The 22042-nt window shown below is 40.1% G+C and overlaps 1 protein-coding gene across 1 annotated transcript; it reads right to left on the bottom strand.

Annotated features, from left to right (window-relative positions):
• Window positions 1–119: 119 nt before the first annotated feature.
• Window positions 120–11615, bottom strand: tmem184c (transmembrane protein 184C). Its single transcript, XM_062996223.1, has 10 exons — window positions 11279–11615; window positions 8997–9127; window positions 8183–8219; window positions 6648–6853; window positions 5763–5837; window positions 5473–5566; window positions 4749–4861; window positions 3656–3755; window positions 3395–3566; window positions 120–2432 (listed from the first exon to the last, which is right to left on the bottom strand). The coding sequence occupies exons 1-10, from the start codon at window positions 11393–11395 to the stop codon at window positions 2131–2133; spliced, it is 1347 nt and encodes a 448-aa protein (XP_062852293.1). The 5' UTR covers window positions 11396–11615; the 3' UTR covers window positions 120–2130.
• Between the last annotated feature and the right edge of the window lie 10427 nt (window positions 11616–22042).

The following is a 22042-nucleotide window of genomic DNA, read 5'->3' on the forward strand; positions in this document are numbered from 1 at the left end:
GCTACAGGATGAATGTAACAGACAGCTGCTGAAAGTCTCAAAAATCTACATATCCTCTGATTAGCAAAAAATTCAGTCAAGCTTTGATTTTAAATCAATAAATAGAAGCACATAGAATGTTAATCCTGAGTTAGAAATGATCAGATTTTCTGTTTATTTCCCAGCAGAGAGGAAACATCAAAAGTGACCATACATAACAGATATGGTGAACAGATTAGGTATAGAGACTTGATTAAGAAAAAAAAAAAAAAACATTTATAGACAGAATGAATTGAAACCTTTATGAATTTTAACTAGTAGATCAGGGGACTCAGGGTAAGTACCATATTTACTGGTGCTTATTTGTCTATGGTTGTTCCCCTTCTTCCTCTGAGAGATCAACCTGCAGTATCCAGTGGCGGCCTGATTGTTTTTAAACATTTTATCTTAGATCATTTGAATTTATTTGAGTTAAGATAAATATCTCCATACATTTGTAGTTACATGAGAAGAGGATTTTGGCCACTGGTACTCACTGTAGTTACTCGTCTGCTGTTCATAACCATAGTAATCAGTTCAAGAAGAGTGAAAACAGTGTCCCTTGACAATTCTCTTGGTCGGGGTGGTGCAGCTTTATTTACATTCTCTCAGGACTGGAAGAGCATTAACAAGAGAACGAAAATAAAGTCGCTGAAGAGTGTAACCTTCATGACCGATTAAAGGATCTATTATAATGACAGCTACTGTCAGCATGCAAAGTAAGGGTCACCAGATACTTTTGTATCACTTTTTTTTTACCATGTTGTTCAAGTCTTTTCATCCCTTGTGAAACATTGGACCTCTACTCCTTCATTCTCCACTGCATGGGTACGTTTGGTTTTCCCACAGGTCTGGATTGATGCCTTTAATTCTGGGAGCAATCTGTGTCTCCAGATTTGTTTTGGGTATCCTTCTGCTTCCATGTGACCCACTGCCTCTTTGTTCTTTGGATCTGAACTTCATGACCATAACATCTTGATTTGGACTTGGTGTAGAATCTGTCTAAGGCATCTGTTGACGGTTTGGTTTCTGGTGGAGTAGGAATGGATTACTCTTCATGTTTCGGAGGCGTACAACGACTTTTAAGCTGGATGAAGGTCAGAATGGGACTGCTGGACTTTTCTGAGTCTAGCTGTAATGTTCACCAGTCTTGCTAATCATACAAATTCATCCAACTCTTTAGCTCTCCGTCCCTAGCAGTGCTGGCTTATTTCTGAAGAGTTCCGTCTTCTTTTGACGGATCTTCAGTCATCCGTACTCTACAGCCTCCTTTAACTGCATATGAATAAGATTGTGTGCCAACAAGGCCAGATCATTTGCAAACTCAAGATCCTCCAGCTTCCTGATCAGTGTCCAATGGATGCAGTGTCCTGTACCAGTGTAGGCTGTTTGAATGATCCAGTTCAAGTGTAAGTGTAAAGCAAAACTGGTCTCCAGGTTTGTTTTGGGCGTCTTTGCTTCCGCTTCCCCGTGACCCACTGCCACTTTCTTTTTCAGGTCTGAACTTCATGACCATAAGATCTTGATTGGCATTTAGTTAAACCACGTCATGTGTAAAATCTGTTTGAGGTATGTGTTGATGGTTTGGATTCTTCTAGTGTTGGATTTGATTACCCTTCATGTTTCACGTGAGGTCTTAAACTTGCATATGTGTGTCAGAATGGAGATTGCTGTTGACTTCCAGGCTGGACAGCGAGGGAGGGGACTAGTGAAAATTGTAGGTCAGATAAACGTCCCCCTTATAAACAAATCCAGTCTGAATAGGGCTTTAGTGTCATTCAGTCATGTACAGTGTGCAAAGTTTAAATTAGCTGTCCTGCAGAGCAACCGCTATTCTTTGATGCAGTAAAATCTAAATGCGTTTAAGTTTAATTACACTGTGCTTTCATGTCTGTCAGTTCATTTAAGTCTTTTAGAAAAATTAAAACAGCATGATAAAATCAAACATAAAAACAGATTTAACATTTAAAATCCCACATATGCCCCTGTTAAAAAAAGCCCTTGCAAACATTAACTGAAAATAAAATAATTAGACGTTGGAATAGCAGACAGCGCTCATTATGTTAATGCCAGTTACCAGCTTCAGCTTTGGTAGCACAAAATATACCCGTGCTAAGTGATCTGAGCGTAATGTGCCTGGTTTTTGGGATCCCCGGTAAGCACAGTGGGCGTGATGTCGTCCACGTCGTCCACGTCTCCGTCCCAGGGCGTGGAACATAGTTCAGCGGGGGCCGAGCGAGAGTGAGGGGGGGTGGTGTGTCCCAGACCCTGATATCTGCCCGAGGGGGACGGAGGAGTGGAGGAGGCCTCAGCAACGGGATCATGAGAACTGGAGGATAACAGGCCCCTGTGCTCATCCTGCTCGGCCTCGTGGGAGAAGTAGCTCTTCCTGGGGCGACCCATTACTGTCCGTCCTGTGAGAGAACGTGGAAACATGCCAGAAAATACAATCAGAGAAAAGTATTTTTATTCTAGACACACATCCAGTACTAACATAGTGAAACACTGACAGCAGAAAGAGTTCTACTAGGGCACTTGGGTGGCAGAGATGTCTGTTACACTAGCCCACCAACCCCGAGATCCGGAGTAGAATCTAAGCGGTGCTATCGGCCGACTGATTCATCAGTTCACAAGGTTATATCGAACACAGTCATGGACAATTTAGTGTCTCCAATTCATCTCACTTGCATGTCTTTGGACTGTGGGAGGAAACCGGAGCACCCGGAGGAAACCCACGCGGACACGGGGAGAACATGCAAACTCCACACAGAAAGAACCCAGACCGCCACACCTGGGGATCAAACCCAGGACCTTCTTGCTGTGAGGCGACAGTGCTACCATATCTGCAGGTCAGGAGTCTACATACAGACATGGTTGGTTTTGTCTTAAGTGTGTGTGGGGTTTGGGGTAGAGTCGAGTCACTGCAATAGATTGGCAACATGTCTTGGGTGTGTTACTGCAATGTGCTCAGTGATTCAGGGAAAACAAACCCACCACAGCCCTGACCAGGATAAAGTGGTGAGAAAAAAAAAAAATATCAATGGGTGTGGCTTAAACACCTAAAATTGAATAATTAGTAGTACTGTCCACATACTTGTGGCTATAAATTATATGTATTCACACATCAATCTTAGCAAAGAAAATAGGGGCGGCTAGGTGGCTCGGTGGGTAGAACTATCGCCTCACAGCAAGAAGGTCCTGGGTTTGATTCCCAGGTGGGGCGGTCTGGGTTCTATCTGTGTGGAGTTTGCATGTTCTTCACTTGTCTACGTGGGTTTCTTCCGGGAGCTTCAGTTTCCTCCCACAGCACAAAATCCTAAATAAATAAATAAAACAATAACATGTTTTACTGTCTAGTGTGTTCGTTCAGACTCACCAACATTGCGCACTTGCTCAGAGATATCGGCGCGGATGTCCGAAATGTCCCACATGGCCAAAAAGGAGTCAAAACAGGAACCTTCTTCTGCTTCCTGAATGTAAGGCTTGTAGGTGAAGCTGTAATGATGAGCGATTGCAGCTAGAAACATCTCCACACAGATGACGAAGTCCTGCGACACAGCACAGAGGTGTTTAAGGGGTGGAGAAGTACTGAGGGTCAATGTTTTTACACTCATATGAAGAAAAGAAAAGGGTAAACCTGCAGTCCGGTGGCCACGGCCTCTACGCTGTCCCAGTCCCAGGTGTGAGAGTCTGAAATCACGCCCACCTTCACCAACAGCGCGATCAGCACCGCCTGCCTGCAGGTGGAATAAACAGTATTTAAAAATCAAACACACTACTGAGATTATATTAAATAAGGCATTCAGGGTACTCAGAAATGTCATCAGTCTTCCATCATGAACAACCTAATTAATGAAACTGCATAACGTAGAAGATGCTTAATGCAATTATTTGCCGCCTTCTTACCAAGGGTTGATTAAAAAATAGTAGAGATAGTAAATGAAATGACAATAACAAAGCAAATCAAAGTAACCTCTTTTCCCTGTCAGGGTGCTTTTTTGTTCATTTTTCTCCCAATTTAGTCGTATACAACTACCCAATCATATTTCGCCACTATTGCTGCTGACCGAGGAGGGCCAGAACTATTACATGGCACCTCCAACATGTGTTCAGCAGCCAGTCAGGTTCATATGGAGATCCGTATCGCGCATGAAAAGTCACACACAAATCTCCATTATTCCAGTTCCTGTGCAGACGCCATCAACCAGCCAGCAGAGGTCGTAATTGCAGCAGTTATGAGGAGTCCCCTCCAGCATTCCCATCCTTGTATGAACCAATCATTGTATAGTATAGGCACCCAGCCTGCTGGTAGCAGAGATTCGTACTTGCAAGTTCAAGATGTGAGCTCTGGTGTGCTAGCGTGTTTTCCGCTGCACCACCCAAGTGCCCCAGGGTGTGTTATTTTTTACTTCTAAGGTTAAGTAAACCTATAGTCTTATGGGACCTATGGTCATACAAATTAGGAAAACAACAAACCAAAAACAACATAAACTTAAAAAATAAGTAAAAAAAATAAACTTTAGGCATGCACAGTGTGTGTGTGTGTGTGTGTTTGTGTGCGTGTGTGCGTGTGTGCTTGTGTAAGTGTGAGTTGTGAAGATGCTCTCATGTATCACACCAATTAAAAAAGTATTCCAATCTCTAGCTGATCCTCCTATTATTAACAAACATTACATTATTTGAGATATTACAGATTAACGTTTGTCCACACTTGCCGGAACGAGACTTACCAGAAAGACACAAAGACGACGAGTTTGACACAGAGGAATTTTCCCACAGGTTTGATAGGACTCAGCTCTTCTCTCAAAGCCTTATAGAACAGCACCAGGCAGTACATGGCAAACTGGGGAGAACGTTGTAAACCATAAATACTGGAGATCAGAGTCTTACAGGGTCAAATCAGGTCAGTGTATAGTCTAAATTTATTTTTTACTGAACTGGGTAAAATAAAATTGAGATTGCAGCCTCAGAGGTCACACACACTTTGGTGCCTTACAGCAAAAAAAAACAGTTAAATTAAATAAATATATTAATTTTCTAATTTCAGCATGATTAATAATGTGGTTTGGTGGTTTGTCTACACAGAGCCCCACTGAACACCTTTGAGATGAATAGAAATGCAATAATTACTGAATATACTTATACAAGTGATAATTGATAATTTTCAAGGTGCTAACACTGCAAATACTAAGGGCCGTCCGCAAAAAGTAGTATTATTATAGTGATGGTTATCAGACAAGCTATAGCTGTAGTTACCTTTACATACATATCTGGTAGTTATTTAATTGTGATAAATAATAATAACAACAATAGTGGGTAACAAAGTAGTAGCAGGAGTAGTGTGTGCTACAAATTAACAGGCCCTTTAGAACACAATTTACTATCTTATAATGGCTACTTCCAGCATGACATTTCTAACAACAGCAATTAAGATAATTAAAAAGTGTCACATACAAGCTGAGAGACATTGTTTACGATCACTAGGTAGGTCCAGGCATTTATCGAACTGAAGTTGCCTTCATCATACACCCCACACAGCTGACAAATTCTGAATACACAAAAGAAATACACTGAATTAAATAATGACAATACTGACAAAAACAGGTAAAAAAAAAAAAAAAAACGCAATGTGTGAAATTTTTCTAATCAACACTTCAGAGAGTGGTTGCTGCATGGAGGTCTTTCCCTAGTTTGTAGACAGGAGTTGGCTAATTACCTGAAGTGAATAAGTAGCTGATACTTACAATGCAATGACGGTGGTGACGGGCCTCACTACAGTATACTGCAGAACACCCAGCTTACATCTCAACAACAGCACCCTGCAAACACAGTTAGTAACATTTAATAAGAAATTCAATGTTAATTGGAAAGTGCACCTGGATATGTACTGTCAATCTAGAACCACAAACTCTACTTCCAGAAAAAAGTAAAATGCAATAAAAAGAAGAATCTGTGATTTGTTCATTGTTTTCGACCTTTAGTTAACCGACAAAAGTACAAAGGAATGATTTGTAAAGTTTTGATTGACTGTCCTGATTCAATTTTGTAAAGGGGGAAAGTTGGGAAAGAGGCAAAATAAAAGTGAACAAATATTTATCAAAGTTCTGAAACAAGTTACAATGCTGTAGAAAGATTTAGACAATCAATATATACTGTATATATTTACATCCATGTAAAGCAAGGCCAGATACCACTGCTGAATGTGTTTGACCTTCGAGCCTTCCGACAACATTTCAGGAAAAAACGTTACACTAGTGTAATAAATATGGCTACATTGGCTTCACAGTATTTCATAAAACCGTTGTCACTTAACACAGCCCACCGCTCCATCAAGAAATGCAACCTGAAACTCTGTTACACAAAGAGAAAGCTATACATCAATTCTCTAAGCCAGAGCTCATCTCAGATCGATAACTGAGAAGTCTACATTAAAGCTTGTTTTGCCATCACGCTGCTGATTCCAGGTTGTCTTCTTAGACAAAATCATTTAGAACATTTTAATGAATCAGAATGTGTGTTTTGAACTAGCTGTTGTAAACACTGTAAACATTAAACAATAGTAACTCATTACTCATTTGGTTAAGCAAACCAAAACAATCTGCATCCTAAGGGAAATGTAGATCACTCACTCTCCCATGGGCCATGGTGAACAGCAGCAGAGTGGTGGCAGATGTTTCTGCTGCTCCTTCGCCTCCAGCATCAACACCAGGCTGGGATACTGCCGTTCAAGATAATTCAGCAGGAAGATCATGAAGTTATAGATGACGTAGGCCTCATAGCACTCGCGACACGTGTCCACATAAATGGCAATGCTCGGGTACTTCAGTGCAATCCACTGCAGATCAGAAAGGAAAGAAAACTGGATTATGCTGTGTTAAAAGACTGTTAGTCAGACAAAAAAATGCACATGGTTTAATAATGTTAAAAACAATGCACAAAGAAGCACTGGTTCCAGGAAATCAGCATTTGCTATTGGAAAATTAGAAACATGTGCTGTTGGTCAGGGGTCTTAGTTTAAGAAAGCTGACTGCAGAACATCTAATTCAACTCATGTGCTTTCTCAATGTTAGAATATGACTGCCTGGAATACAGAAGATGTCATACAAAGCTAAAATGCATTATATTATTGCATGTATATGATAAGTCAGAGCATTATGAGTTGTGACTGTAAACAGTATGCTGCATTCACGATACATGGCAAAACCGCTTTTGTACTGGCTGTCCATTTGTTTCCTATAAAGTGCGGTGGATTTGCAGCAGTGACACTCAGTTTTGACACCTCAGAACTTTTCAACGCACCACCAATGAGACACACTATTTATGTGACTGTGTAAGAAATCTTGACGTGTAGATTCTCTACTTCAGTGTCATTTGCTGCCATGAGTTTGAGAGAAAGAGCCCTGCAAAACCTGAAATCTCATCACACACCGACAGTCAGAGTAAGCTTCCAGTTTATTGTATTAAGGAGAGAGTTTAAATAGATGGAGATAACAGGTGTACGTGAGAATGTGAGCCTATGTCCAAGCTTAGTGGAATTTCAATGAGAGCAGAGACCAAAGAGAATTATTTACAAGCAGAGCCAAGTAAATGATTAGGGGTGTTGGGGTTGTTTAACATTCAGAGGAGGAGGAGACAGGTTCTGTGTAACTATTACTGAAATCAGCAACTCTGTTGTAACAGAGGTCAGAGGAGAAGTTACCAAAAGTTTATGGACACCTTGATATTTTACCTAACAATGATGTACACAGAAGCAATGCCCAAATGGTTGACAAACTGCAAAAGCAGACTAATAGTGTAGCTTGAGGCACACGATCTATTTATGGCACTTCAACTCATTTCCCTTACTGGTTGAGATGTACATTTTGGGCCCATATAATTACCTTCACATCACAATACAAGATACACATGGTCCACAAATACCACCAGCAAAATAATTCCCACATTAAAATATTTATCATTTGCTAGCAATGTACAACACATGAAGCTGAAATGTTATGAATTTATTTATATATTATGAGTACCACACCAATCAATCTACCTATTACCAACTGGGTCATAACCTGGCTAACCACAGATTCATTTTAATACTGGTTTGAATGGTATAAGGATCCAGTCCAGATAACAAGACGCATTAAAACCCTTAAAGTATTATTTGGATACTCACACTATCCAAGCTGTATATTGGAACCATCCATAATATCCTAAAAAGAAATAAACGAAAGTTAAATGCAGAAAGAAAAGTGCAATAGAATGTAAATAAGCATTTGCAATAAATATAAAATATAAATACAATCCATCAAGATCTACCGTTTGTGGTTTACCAATTGTGAATGAGGCGAACATTACAAAACATACAGTGCACACCAATCATCTTAAACGAGATAAAGTATCCATTGCGGTTGTTTTGATCATCTGCAGTTCATACAAATAGTATCTAAAAGCAAAATACTTCAGTGAAGGTCCACTGTGATACATCAGAGAGCACAAGTGCTTACCAACCTTGGTGTAAGCTTTTTTTATTTATTTATTTATAAACCGTGATTTCCTAAAAGCATTTCAGACACCTAATCCTTTTCTTTAAATAATGAAAAAGTGTGAGCATATGCCACACAAAAAAAAGTGATGTAATGTAATCTAGGCCATGTTAGGCTTTTATACTTTAGATTTAGTGTTGACACAAGGAAAGAAAAGGATGCTGGATGTGGCAGAGATAAAGATGATGCGATTCTATTCGGGAGTGGGGAGAATGAACAGAATTAAAGACGGCACAAATAAGACGGGTGTGGAGACAAATTTAAGAAAAAGAGATTGAAATGGTTTGGGCATGTGATTCGGGAAAGCAAAAAGGAAGTTTATGGATGCAGTGTGGGAAGACATACAGGTAGTTAAAGTGACAGGGAAGGATGTTCAGGACTGGACAGATCTCACATGTATGCTACACCTACAGAGAAGCAGGAATCAGCCTAAAGCATCTTTACCTGATGATGGGTTTCTGTAATTCAGGCTGGGTGTAGTGCACCAGATGTTGAAGAATCCCCCATAAAGATATAGGTATCGTCATGAAGACAAAAATGCCAGCGATGAACCAGGCTTTGTTGTGTGTGCCAACCTGTGAGTTACAAAAATGAACAGAATTAGACCCCACCATTAGAACTGGACATAACATCATTTAAAAATGTAAAAACACGTTTGATTGTACGTTTCTATCAAATTTCATCACCAAGTACTCAATTTTAAGGGTGATTTCATATAAAGCTGCATGTTTTACTCTACCACAATAGTCTTTCAACAAAGAGGAACAAAATAGTATACTTACTATAACACCACTATTATTATTATTTTTTTTTTTACATTTCCTTTCAGTTTTATACAAAGGTTAAAGAGGTCAAACACTAAAATACAGGATATGGCCAAAAGGATAAGGAAATCTGACTTGTTAGACATCCCATTTCAAAACCATGATCATTAATATGAAGTTTAATCATGCTGTTTTGGGGCGGCACGGTGGCTAAGTGGGTAGCACTGTCGCCTCACAGCAAGAAGGTCCTGGGGTTTGATCCCCAGGTGGGGCGGTGCAGGTCCTTTCTGTGTGGAGTTTGCATGTTCTCCCCATGTCCGCGTGGGTTTCCTCTGGGAGCGCTGATTTCCTCCCACAGTCCAAAGACATGCAAGTAAGGTGAATTGGAGACACTAAATTGTCCAAGGCTGTGTTTAATATAACCTTGTGAACTGATGAATCTTGTGTAATGAGTAACTACCGTTTCCTGTCATGAATGTAACCAAAGTGTAAAACATGACGTTAAAATCCTAATAAACAAACAAATAACATAATCATGCTATTTTAGACATGTCATATCCAAAAATGAAAGCTTTACATTAAGAGCTTTTTCTTAGTAATTTTGTAAATTCAAAATTATCTTGGGCAATTATTTTTGGTTTTTTATAATGTGAGAAAAGCTGAATAATCAGATCAGTTAAAAACTATTGTACCCAAAGTACCCAAAAGTTCATGCAAAATCAATTACGTCTTCTCTTCAGCTTGTTGACTGAGACAACCTAACATTCTTAAAAAACCTGACAAATCATGGCAAATTGTCTGTTTGCACCCCAACATCACACTACCACCACCAAAATTATTAATAAATGTTAATGTGTGATTTTTGTTTAGTTTGAAAAACTTTGGTAAGCCAATTAAATTAAGTGAATTGGTTAACCAAGTAAAAAAAAGCCCTTTTTTTGCAAACAAGAATACTTTGAAAAAAATTATGATACATAAAGTGCTTTACAAAGAGATTGTACAAAAATGGATCCACTATTCAAGTAAAATGCTGGATCATACTAAATCAGACTTAAAACACTTTAAGCTGTGAATGTGTGAAATATTGGCTGACGAATCATATAAATGGGATATGGTTTCTTAAGGCACACTATCTCAACTTGCATGCAAAGAGCTTGGTTATCAATGGTCCAGTTTTTGGTCTCATTCAATACTTTTTTTTATTCTTTAGTTTATGCATTTTCCCCCCTTTTTCTCTCTTTTAGTGCGTCCAGTTGCGTCATGCTTTCTCTCCACCAATGCCAATCCCCGCTCTGATTGAGGAGAACGAAGCTAACCCACGCCCCCCTCCGACACGTGGGCAGCAGCCGTATGCACTTTGTCACCTACACTTTGACGAGTGCAATGCGGATCAGCTCTGTGCATGGAGAGACACACCCCGACAGCACTCTTCTCCCATCTCTGTGCAGGCGCCATCAATCAGCCAGCAGAGGTCGTAATCGCATTTGCCATTAGTCCCTTTCCGGCTTTTAATATCTCACCCCTATCTGACCAACAGGCCAATTGTTGTTCATGAGGCTGCTCAGCCCAGCTGAGACTCGATACGATGTCGATACGATGTATTCGAGATCCCAGCTCTGGTGTTCAGCGTGTGTTTTACCGCTGCACCACCTGAGCGGCCCTTATTCAATACTTAAAGCGCTGATATCTGTGCTGCCAGGAAAATTGAAAACATGTGATTGATGGATTTTTGATTTAATGTCCACTCATTCTGTAGCCTTTCTAAGGAACAAAGAGTGCAAGGTGGAAACACACAATGTACAGATGTCAGTCTAATCACAGGGAACAATCACCCAATCATTTACACTCACTAACCTCTAAGATGAATTTAGAGTAAGGTATTACATGACAGGCCAAACCAATGTTTAAAATGTACTGTATGTACTCGTCAAAGACAAAAAACAAACAAACAAACAAACAAACCTCTGACTTCTGTAGCTCCCATATACACAGAGGCAGCACCACTAAGAGAAGCAGGATATAGAGGAGCACCACCAGAGGTCTGATCCACCTTCTCCAGTTCCCACAGGTGCACGGCATCTTCTCCCAATAAACTGATTTAACCCTAATCACTCACATTAAGCTGGATCTAGATGAATATGGAGGGTTACTAGCTAACAGACTCCCTGCCAGCTACATCCAACTATTTATAATATGCAGTACAGTACTAATGTAACTGATCAGCTGATTCACTGTAAACAAACATGACTGAGTGTTAGCACTCAATCTCACCGTTATTCTCTACTCAAGCTGCTCGTAACTAAACCCTCCAACGTGCTGTAAGTAAAAATGATTTTAAAATCATAATTACAGATTTAAAGCCAGAAATACAACAAACATCTCACAATAACTTCAATTATCTAACTTTCCACAAACAATGAGGCTACAGTGCAACTTCCTGCTAATCTCAACAACACTGCCTTGTTTTCCCGCATACGTATTCCTCCAAATCCCGCCTCATGCACCACGATTGGTTAGTCAAACTAAAACAAACCCCCCAACACATTTTATACGTTTATAAAGTATATTTTAACAACCAAACGAATAAAACGTAAAAATAACTCGTTAGTAACGTTGTTTACAATACGTTGCGGTAACAAGTTTCCTTTGCCCTTGACGATTACGACGGTGACGTATGAATCATCGTCCAATCAGAATCGACTCTCTAGAACTACTAAACTCAGAACTGCATTCAATAAGGAATCGACTCTAATTTTGATTCCATGTATTAGGAATTGCCGAGTCGAATCAATGAATCGATTGTCTCGAACTACTAACTCAGAATAGCATTCAATAAGGGGTCGACTCTAATTGTGACTCCATGTATTAGGAATTACCGAGTCGAATCTATTAATCGATTCTAACAATAAGAATGTCTCGAACTACTAGTCTCAGAATAGCATTCCATAAGGAGTCGACTCTAATTCTTACTACATGCGTTAGGAATTGCCGAGTCGAATCTATGAATCGATTCTAACAATAAGAATGTCGCGAACTACTAGACTCAGAATAGCATGCAATAAGGAGTCGACTCTAATTTTGATTCCATGTATTAGGAATTGCCGAGTCGAATCAATGAATCGATTGTCTCGAACTACTAACTCAGAATAGCATTCAATAAGGGGTCGACTCTAATTGTGACTCCATGTATTAGGAATTACCGAGTCGAATCTATTAATCGATTCTAACAATAAGAATGTCTCGAACTACTAGTCTCAGAATAGCATTCCATAAGGAGTCGACTCTAATTCTTACTACATGCGTTAGTAATTAACGAGTCGAATCTATGAATCGATTCAAACAATAAGAATGTCGCGAACTACTAAATTTAGAATAGCATACAACAAGGAGTCGACTCTAATTTTGACTCCATGTATTAGGACTTACTGAGTCGAATCTATTAATCGATTCTAACAATAAGAATGTCTCAAACTACTAAACTTAGAATAGCATTCAATAAGGAGTTGCCTCTGATTCTGACTCAGTGTATTAGTAAATTCCAAGTCGAATTTATGAATCGATTCTAACAATAAAAATGTCGCGAAGTACTAAACTCAGAATATAAGGAGTCGACTCCAGTGGCGGCTGCTGGTCTTTCAAAGAGGGGAAGCTCATTGTCGGCTTACATCATAAAATTTGTCAATTTATTTATATATAAATGTATAAATTCTCCCCTTTGTTAGTTTTCAAGAAAATGGCATGACATGGGATGCAGTTTGTCTTCCGACTTCATTCGCAAAATCCGCGATGGTACTGAAGCTCCCAGCGACAGCTGTCAATCAAAACGGGATTCAGCCTTTTGACTGATCCTCCAATCATCTTGCAGAAGCTCAGCGTCCAGACCCGCCCACAGCCCCATTCACCCCCAGAGACGCTCAGCGTCCGGGGGCGGGACAAAATCGTGGCATTTATCCAATGACCGGCGAATTTCGAAGTCCCGCCCACGCAGCCCCATAGAAGCAAAGAGACGCTCAGCGTCCAGACCCGCCCACAGCCCCATTCACCCCAGAGACGCTCAGCGTCCGGGGGCGGGACAAAATCGTGGCATTTATCCAATGACTGGCGAATTTCGAAGTCCCGCCCACGCAGCCCCATAGAAGCAAAGAGACGCTCAGCGTCTGCGGGTAAATGCATTGACGCTCCGGGAATGTATAAGTTAAGTTAACAAAATCGAGTCGATTTGTGATAAGTAGCTGATTCTGAACGAACTCGTCTTTGAGATGAACGTGTTCTAACGCATTTGTAGTCAATGAAATGTTAACACAACTGTACATATTTGACCATTTAATTTTTGACATTTTAGGGGAAGCTGAGCTTCCCTTGCAGTCTTAGAGAAATCGCCACTGGTCGACTCTAATTTTGACTCCATGTATTAGGAATTACTGAGTCGAATCTATTAATCCATTCTAACAATAAGAATGTTTCGAACTACTAAACTCAGAACAGCATTCAAAGTTGCCTCTGATTCTGATTCAGTGTAATAGGAATTGCCGAGTTGACTCTACGAATCGATTCTAACAATAAGAAAGTCTCAAACTACTGAACTCAGAACAGCATTCAATAAGGAGTCGACTCTAATTTTGACTCTATGTATTTGGAATTGCCGAGTCGAATCTAGGAATCGATTCTAAGAATTATTCAATAAAACATTTTAAAGCATAGAGAAGATAACAACATAAAATAAACTCTACTTTATGTAATGTAAGATTATTGAGTTTTTTGTGCTCGGCGGTTAGTGCAGCGACGTACGGATCATAAACTGTTCAATTAGAATTTACTGTGTCGAACTACTAGATTCAGAATAAAATACATTGTGGAATCGACTCTAATTCTGACTCCATATATAGCAATAAAAAACATCGAAAATGTAAAAAGTTGTAATTAAAATTTGTTTTAATGTTATATAACACCAAAATGTTACAAATGATTGGAAAAAGTGGACGACTACTGCAAAAATTGCAGTTAAATATGGACTGCTGATAAAGCAACAGGCCGACTACAACCCTGATCAGAATGAAGTAGTGAGTAAACATGAATGAATAAATAATCCAGTTTTTATATGAAGTTCTTATATCCTGAGATATAAGATGAGATACAGTATAATCACAACTGAGATACAGCTGATATACTTGAACACTTCAAAAAGAAAACAAGAAGAGCAAAAACAGTGTTAGTATATTTCCTGAAGATGGCAGTGTGGATTTATATTTAGGCTCCACGAGTTCTCTGTAATGAAGAGCAGACCATTTATTGGCAGTTGTAGCCTAGTGGTTAACGTACTGGGCTAGTAATTAAAAGGTCACTGGTTCAAGCCCCCACCACAGCCAGGTTGTCCCTGTTGGGCTCTTGAACAAGGCCTTAATTGCTTAGATTGCAATATACTGTCATAGTATTGTAAGTCACTTTGGATAAAAGTGTAAATCTATTTCCTTTTTCCATCATCCGATTTGTCCTGATCAGAGCTGTGGCATGTCCAGTTTCAACACCAGGACGCTAATTTACTCAGCCAATCATGTTTGTGTAGACGCAACACCTGAGCAGAACATTCTCATTTTTGAAGCATTGTAATTACCATCCTAAACATGAAGCTCAAAGAGGAATAAAAACTTAGCATTTCAACGTTCGTGCAGTGTATATATATATATATATATATATATACAGTGTATCACAAAAGTGAGTACACCCCTCACATTTCTGCAGATATTTAAGTATATCTTTTCATGGGACAACACTGACAAAATGACACTTTGACACAATGAAAAGTAGTCTGTGTGCAGCTTATATAACAGTGTAAATTTATTCTTCCCTCAAAATAACTCAATATACAGCCATTAATGTCTAAACCACCGGCAACAAAAGTGAGTACACCCCTAAGAGACTACACCCCTAAATGTCCAAATTGAGCACTGCTTGTCATTTTCACTCCAAAATGTCATGTGATTTGTTAGTGTTACTTGGTCTCAGGTGTGCATAGGGAGCAGGTGTGTTCAATTTAGTAGTACAGCTCTCACACTCTCTCATACTGGTCACTGAAAGTTCCAACATGGCACCTCATGGCAAAGAACTCTCTGAGGATCTTAAAAGATGAATTGTTGCGCTACATGAAGATGGCCAAGGCTACAAGAAGATTGCCAACACCCTGAAACTGAGCTGCAGCACAGTGGCCAAGATCATCCAGCGTTTTAAAAGAGCAGGGTCCACTCAGAACAGACCTCGCGTTGGTCGTCCAAAGAAGCTGAGTGCACGTGCTCAGCGTCACATCCAACTGCTGTCTTTGAAAGATAGGCGCAGGAGTGCTGTCAGCATTGCTGCAGAGCTTGAAAAGGTGGGGGGTCAGCCTGTCAGTGCTCAGACCATACGCCGCACACTACATCAAATTGGTCTGCATGGCTGTCACCCCAGAAGGAAGCCTCTTCTGAAGTCTCTACACAAGAAAGCCCGCAAACAGTTTGCTGAAGACATGTCAACAAAGGACATGGATTACTGGAACCATGTCCTATGGTCTGACGAGACCAAGATTAATTTGTTTGGTTCAGATGGTCTCAAGCATGTGTGGTGGCAATCAGGTGAGGAGTACAAAGATAAGTGTGTCATGCCTACAGTCAAGCATGGTGGTGGGAATGCCATGGTCTGGGGCTGCATGAGTGCAGCAGGTGTTGAGGAGTTACATTTCATTGAGGGACACATGAACTCCAATATGTACTGTGAAATACTGAAGCAGAGCATGATCCCCTCCCTCCGGAAACTGGGTCGCAGGGCAGTGTTCCAGCATGATAATGACCCCAAACACACCTCTAAGACGACCACTGCTTTATTGAAGAGGCTGAGGGTAAAGGTGATGGACTGGCCAAGCATGTCTCCAGACCTAAACCCAATAGAACATCTTTGGGGCATCCTCAAGCGGAAGGTGGAGGAGCGCAAAGTCTCGAATATCCGCCAGCTCCGTGATGTCGTCATGGAGGAGTGGAAAAGCATTCCAGTGGCAACCTGTGAAGCTCTGGTAAACTCCATGCCCAGGAGAATTAAGGCAGTTCTGGGAAATAATGGTGGCCACACAAAATATTGACACTTCAGGAACTTTCACTAAGGGGTGTACTCACTTTTGTTGCCGGTGGTTTAGACATTAATGGCTGTATATTGAGTTATTTTGAGGGAAGAATAAATTTACACTGTTATATAAGCTGCACACAGACTACTTTTCATTGTGTCAAAGTGTCATTTTGTCAGTGTTGTCCCATGAAAAGATATACTTAAATATCTGCAGAAATGTGAGGGGTGTACTCACTTTTGTGATACACTGTATATATATATATATAAACTGCATATATATATATATATATATATATATATATATATATTTATATATACAGTTAGGCCCAGAAATATTTGGACAGTGACACAAGTTTTGGCATTTTAGCTGTTTACCAAAACATATTTAAGATACAGTTATATAAACAATATGGGCTTGAAGTGCAGACTCTCAGCTTTAATTTGAGGGTATTCACATCCTATTGGAGGAAGGATTTAGGAATTACAGCTCTTCAATATGTAGCTGCCTCTATTTCAAGGGACCAAAAGTAATTGGACAATTATCTCAAAAGCTATTTCATTGGCTGCATGGGCTATTCCCTCATTAATCCATCATCAATTAAGCAGGTAAAAGGTCTGGAGTTGATTCCAGGTGTGGCATTTGCATTTGGAAGCCGTTGCTGTGAGCCCACAACATGCGGTCAAAGGAGCTCTCAATGGAAGTGAAACAGACCATCATTAGGCTGAAAAAAAAGAAGAAATTTATCAGAGAGATAGCGGAAATGTTAGGAGTGGCCAAATCAACAGTTTGGTACATTCTGGGGAAAAAAGAGCGCACTGGTGAGCTCAGGAATTCAAAAAGGCCTGGATGTCCACGGAAGACAACAGTGGTGGATGATCGCAGAATCCTTTCCATGGTGAAGAAAAACCCCTTTACAACATCCACCCAAGTGAAGAACACTCTCCAGGAGGTAGGTGTATCAGTATCTAAGTCTACCACAAAGAGAAGACTTCATAAGAGCAAATACAGAGTGTTCACCACAAGGTGCAAACTATTAATCAGCCTCAAAAATAGAAAGGCCAGATTAGACTTTGCTAAAAAACATCTGAAGAAGCCAGCCCAGTTCTGGAACAGCATTCTTTGGACAGATGAAACTAAGATTAACCTGTACCAGAATGATGGGAAGAATAAAGTATGGAGAAGGCTTGGAACGGCTCATGATCCAAAGCACACCACATCCTCTGTAAAACATGGTGGAGGCAGTGTGATGGCATGGGCATGCATGGCTTCCAATGGCACTGGGTCACTAGTGTTTATTGATGATGTGATAGAAGACAGAAGTAGTCGGATGAATTCTGAAGTGTACAGGGATATACTTTCTGCTCAGATTCAACCAAAGGCAGCAAGGTTGATTGGACGGCGCTTCACAGTACAGATGGACAATGACCCAAAGCATACTGCGAAAGCAACCCAGGAGTTTTCAAAGGCAAAAAAGTGGAATATTCTGCAATGGCTGAGTCAATCACCAGATCTCAACCTGATCGAGCATGCATTTCACTTGCTTAAGACAAAACTTAAGGCAGAAAGACCCACAAACAAGCAACAACTGAAGACAGCTGCAGTAAAGGCCTGGCAAAGCATCACCAAGGAGGAAACCCAGCGTTTGGTGATGTCCATGGGTTCCAGACTTCAGGCAGTCATTGCCTGCAAAGGATTCTTAACAAAGTATTAAAAATGAACATTTTATTTATGGTAAAGATAATTTGTCCAATTACTTTTGAGCCCCTGAAATGAGGAGGCTTTGTAGAAGAACGGTTGCAATTCCTAAACGTTTCATAGGATATTTTTGTTCAACCCCTTGAATTAAACCTGAAAGGCTACACTTCAATTTCATCTCAGTTGTTTCATTTCAAATCCAATGTGGTGGCATGCAGAGCCCAAATCATGAAGATTGTGTCACTGTCCAAATATTTCTGGGCCTAACTGTATATATGCAGTTTATATATATATATACTGTTTATATATACAGTATATATATATACAGTCAAGCCGGAAAGTCTGCACAACACTTTCACCTTCTCCACGTTTTATTACATTACAGACTCATTTGTGGAGAAGGTGAAAGGGGTGTGCAGACTTTCTGGCTTAGGCAAAACATGTCACTGGTACATGGATTAAGCACAACATCCTGTTTAGGGTGTACTCCTGCCTTACAGTTTTTCTACCCACCAGCTTAAAGCAACTATTAAAAACTAATAAACAGTATAGTGCAACTGCTAGTTTTATTTGTAAAGTTGTGTGCTGATTTTTGTGAGACAAACTGCCTCATGCCCAATCAACCCCAACTGAATCAGTGCTATGAAAACAACCTGTCTCAGTGGCAGCAAAAGAAAAGAAATAACTGTGGACTTCAGGAAGCTGTGGACTTGAGTAGGCACACTCCTTCAAACATCAACAGTGCTGCCGTGAAAAGAAAGCAGTTTCAGGTTCCTCGGAGAGCACATCACCGATGACCTCATATGGACAACTCACACAGACGTAATTGTTAGACTAGTTTGGCAAGCGCCCATCTGGCAGGGGCTTAGTCAAGTGTTTAGTCAAGAACAAATAGACTAGAGATCAATTTTTATCTGTAGGCTGTTGGGATTCTGAATTAACTACAGGGCAGTGGTAGCTAAGTGGTTAAGGTACTTGACTAGTAATCCAAAGGTTGCCGGTTCAAGCCCCATCACCGCCAAGTTGCCACTGTTGGGCCCCTGAGCAAGGCCCTTCAACCTTCAATTGCTCAAATTGCATTCAATGATAATTGTAAGTCGCTTTGGATAAAAGCGTCTGCTAAATGCCGAAAATGTAAATGTAAACTACAGGTTGGTACTTGAACATTAATATCAAGCCAATTCAGTCACTGATATGCTACACTTGTTTTCCTCTTGCGGCTGTTCCAGTATGATGCAACCCTCCTTATTTTTATCCAGGCTTGGGACTGGCACTGAAAGTGCACTGACAAGTGCTCCTCCTAATGGAAAGTCTGTTTTGGCCAGCCCCTCCTCATAGATTGACATATTCATTTCTGTTCAAATGTCCGGCTGACTGATAGCACCGCTATTTGAACCCTGAATTTTCAGATGTCAGCAGTAATGGCAATGGCAAAACTAATTAAAAGATGTATTTACAAAAGATGTTGTTCTGTTTTAGTGTTTAAGATCATTGTTTCACAATGCTGGTTACTAAGGCCCTTATAAACTGCTCATTGTATTCTGCATTTGTGCTGTATCAGCACTTTCCAACTAATTAAAAGCTTTTAATGAAGTGATAATTCAAGTGGGTCATTCTAATTCATTGAAAATTGCAGGTCACACACTGGCATGGACTGTATTTGATTCTGAAAGTTTCTGCCTGATGTCAGAGCAATCTTATTAATTGCATATTTTAAATACTTAAATTGCACCAGTAAATACATTTGTCTGGTCACAAACAGCGGGTCCTAAAAATCTCACCCCTGTAATCGAACCCAGACCCTTACAGCTAATACTGGCTGGAACTTTTTACATGCGAACTCATTTAATTTGCTTGGCAGACATTTCTGTCTCTGTCTTTCCTCCCAGAGACTGATCCAAGACCCCTGAGAGTGTATAATGGACCTGCCTAACAGTGCCATCAAGTCAGTTTTGAGTTATTCTTATTACTCTCCAAATGACAATAAAGATTTAAATGGGAATGTAAATTTTTAAATGCTTCCAACGTTTAAAAAATCTTCCAACTAATTTTAATATATAATAAACACAAGCTGCAGCTCATCATTATTCCATTTACTGAAGATGAAGAGTTATTTGAAACTTATATCACCCCTGTAATTCCCCCGCTTTCCCAAACCTAGTCTTGTTCATTGCTGTGAAATTTTGGCCCACTATTCTTTGTTTTTGAGCATGAACTGCCTGTATAAGGTCCTGCCACTGCATTCCAATGGTATGCCCACACATCACACTACCACCACTATGTTTGACTGTTGGTTTGAGGTTCTTATGGTGGAATGTAAGCTTTAAATTAGATGTAACAGGACCATGTCTTTGAAAAAGTTCCACCTTTGAGTAATCAGTCTACATAAAATGATCCCCTAAATCTTGTGAACTATCATCGTTGTGTTCTTTTTGGTCAGCAGTGGTTTGTAGCTTGCAACTCTATCACAGATAGCATTTTTGCCCACTGTCTTTCTTGTGGAATTGTGTACATTAACCTCAACTGAGGCAAGTGAGGCCTGCAAATCTTTAAATGTTAATCTGGGTGGTTTTATAACATACTGGATGCATTTTGGTAAGTCAGCCACTCCTGGGAAGGTAGATCACGGTTCCAAGGTTTCTCCACTTCAATATAATGGCTTTTACTGAGGTTCACTGGAGTCCCAGAGCCTAAGCAATGGTTTTGTAAGCCTTTCCAGGCTGGTATATTTCTATGACCTTGTTGCATCTGTATTTAGAAAGAGGCACCAAGTAATTTAAGTAAATTCTTAAAAAGATTCAATAGGTCTGGCAGGAATCATGCCTGGGTGTGGCTAGCAAAATTCAGTCAATTGTGTATGGTTAACTGATTGGTTTAGGAGCTAAGGGGGCATTTACTTTTTTTCCACATCGAGTCAGGTAGAGGTGAAAAGCATTTTTCCCTTAATAAATAAAATCATCATTTTAAAAAGCATTCTGTGTTTACTTGGGTCTTTGTATAATATTAAAAGTAGTTTAATGGTCTGAAACATATACATCAATTAGCCATAACATTAAAACCACCTCCTTGTTTCTACACTCACTGTCCATTTTATCAGCTCCACTTACCATATAGAAGCACTTTGTAGTTCTACAATTACTGACTGTAGTACATCTCTTTCTCTACATATCTTTTTAGCCTGCTTTCACCCTGTTCTTCAGTAGTCAGGACTGTTCCAGGACCACCACCGAGCAGGTTCAGGATCAGACACAGCAGCGCTGCTGGAGTTTTTAAATACAGTGTCCACTCACTGTCCACTCTATTAGACACTCCTACCTAATTGGTCCACCCTGTAGATGTAAAGTCAAAGACGATCGCTCATCTATTGCTGCTGTTTGAGTTGGTCATCTTCTAGACCTTCATCAGTGGTCACAGGATGCTGGGGCGCTGTTGGCTGAATATTTTTGGTTGGTGGACTATTCTCAGTCCAGTAGTGACAGTGAGGTGTCTAAAAACTCCATCAGCATTGCTGTGTCTTATCCACTCATACCAGCTCAACACAAACTAACACACCACCATGTCAGTGTCACTGCAGTACTGAGAATGATCCAACACCCAAATAATACCTACTCTGTAGTGGTCCTGGGAGAGTCCTGACCATTGAAGAACAGCATGAAAGGGGGCTAACAAAGCATGCAGAGAAACAGATGGACTACAGTCAGTAGAACTACAAAATGCTCCTTTATGGTAAGTGGAGCTGATAAAATGAACAATGTGTGTAGAAACAAGGAGGTGGTTTTAATGTTATGGCTGATCAGTGTATAAGCCTGACAAATATACAAAAACAGAAGAAATTGGGACGTGAGCAAATACTTTTCTCAGCACTGTATGTAGAAAATAAATTTCTTCTGAAAGTCACGGTAGAAAGCTCACTGTAAAATTAAATATAAAGCATATTTTCT

This window comes from Trichomycterus rosablanca, chromosome 5 (genome assembly GCF_030014385.1).
Source record: "Trichomycterus rosablanca isolate fTriRos1 chromosome 5, fTriRos1.hap1, whole genome shotgun sequence".
In the NCBI taxonomy this organism is placed as follows: domain Eukaryota; kingdom Metazoa; phylum Chordata; class Actinopteri; order Siluriformes; family Trichomycteridae; genus Trichomycterus; species Trichomycterus rosablanca.

Excerpts from the sequence above, each read along its gene's own strand:
- tmem184c (XM_062996223.1), bottom strand. The coding sequence starts at position 11,395 with ATGCCGTGCACCTGTGGGAACTGGAGAAGGTGGATCAGACCTCTGGTG. Across the intron at positions 5,567-5,762 it reads GTCACCACCGTCATTGCATT|AATTTGTCAGCTGTGTGGGG; the intron begins GTAAGTATCAGC and ends TTGTGTATTCAG. Across the intron at positions 4,862-5,472 it reads TAAACAATGTCTCTCAGCTT|TTTGCCATGTACTGCCTGGT; the intron begins GTATGTGACACT and ends CGTTCTCCCCAG.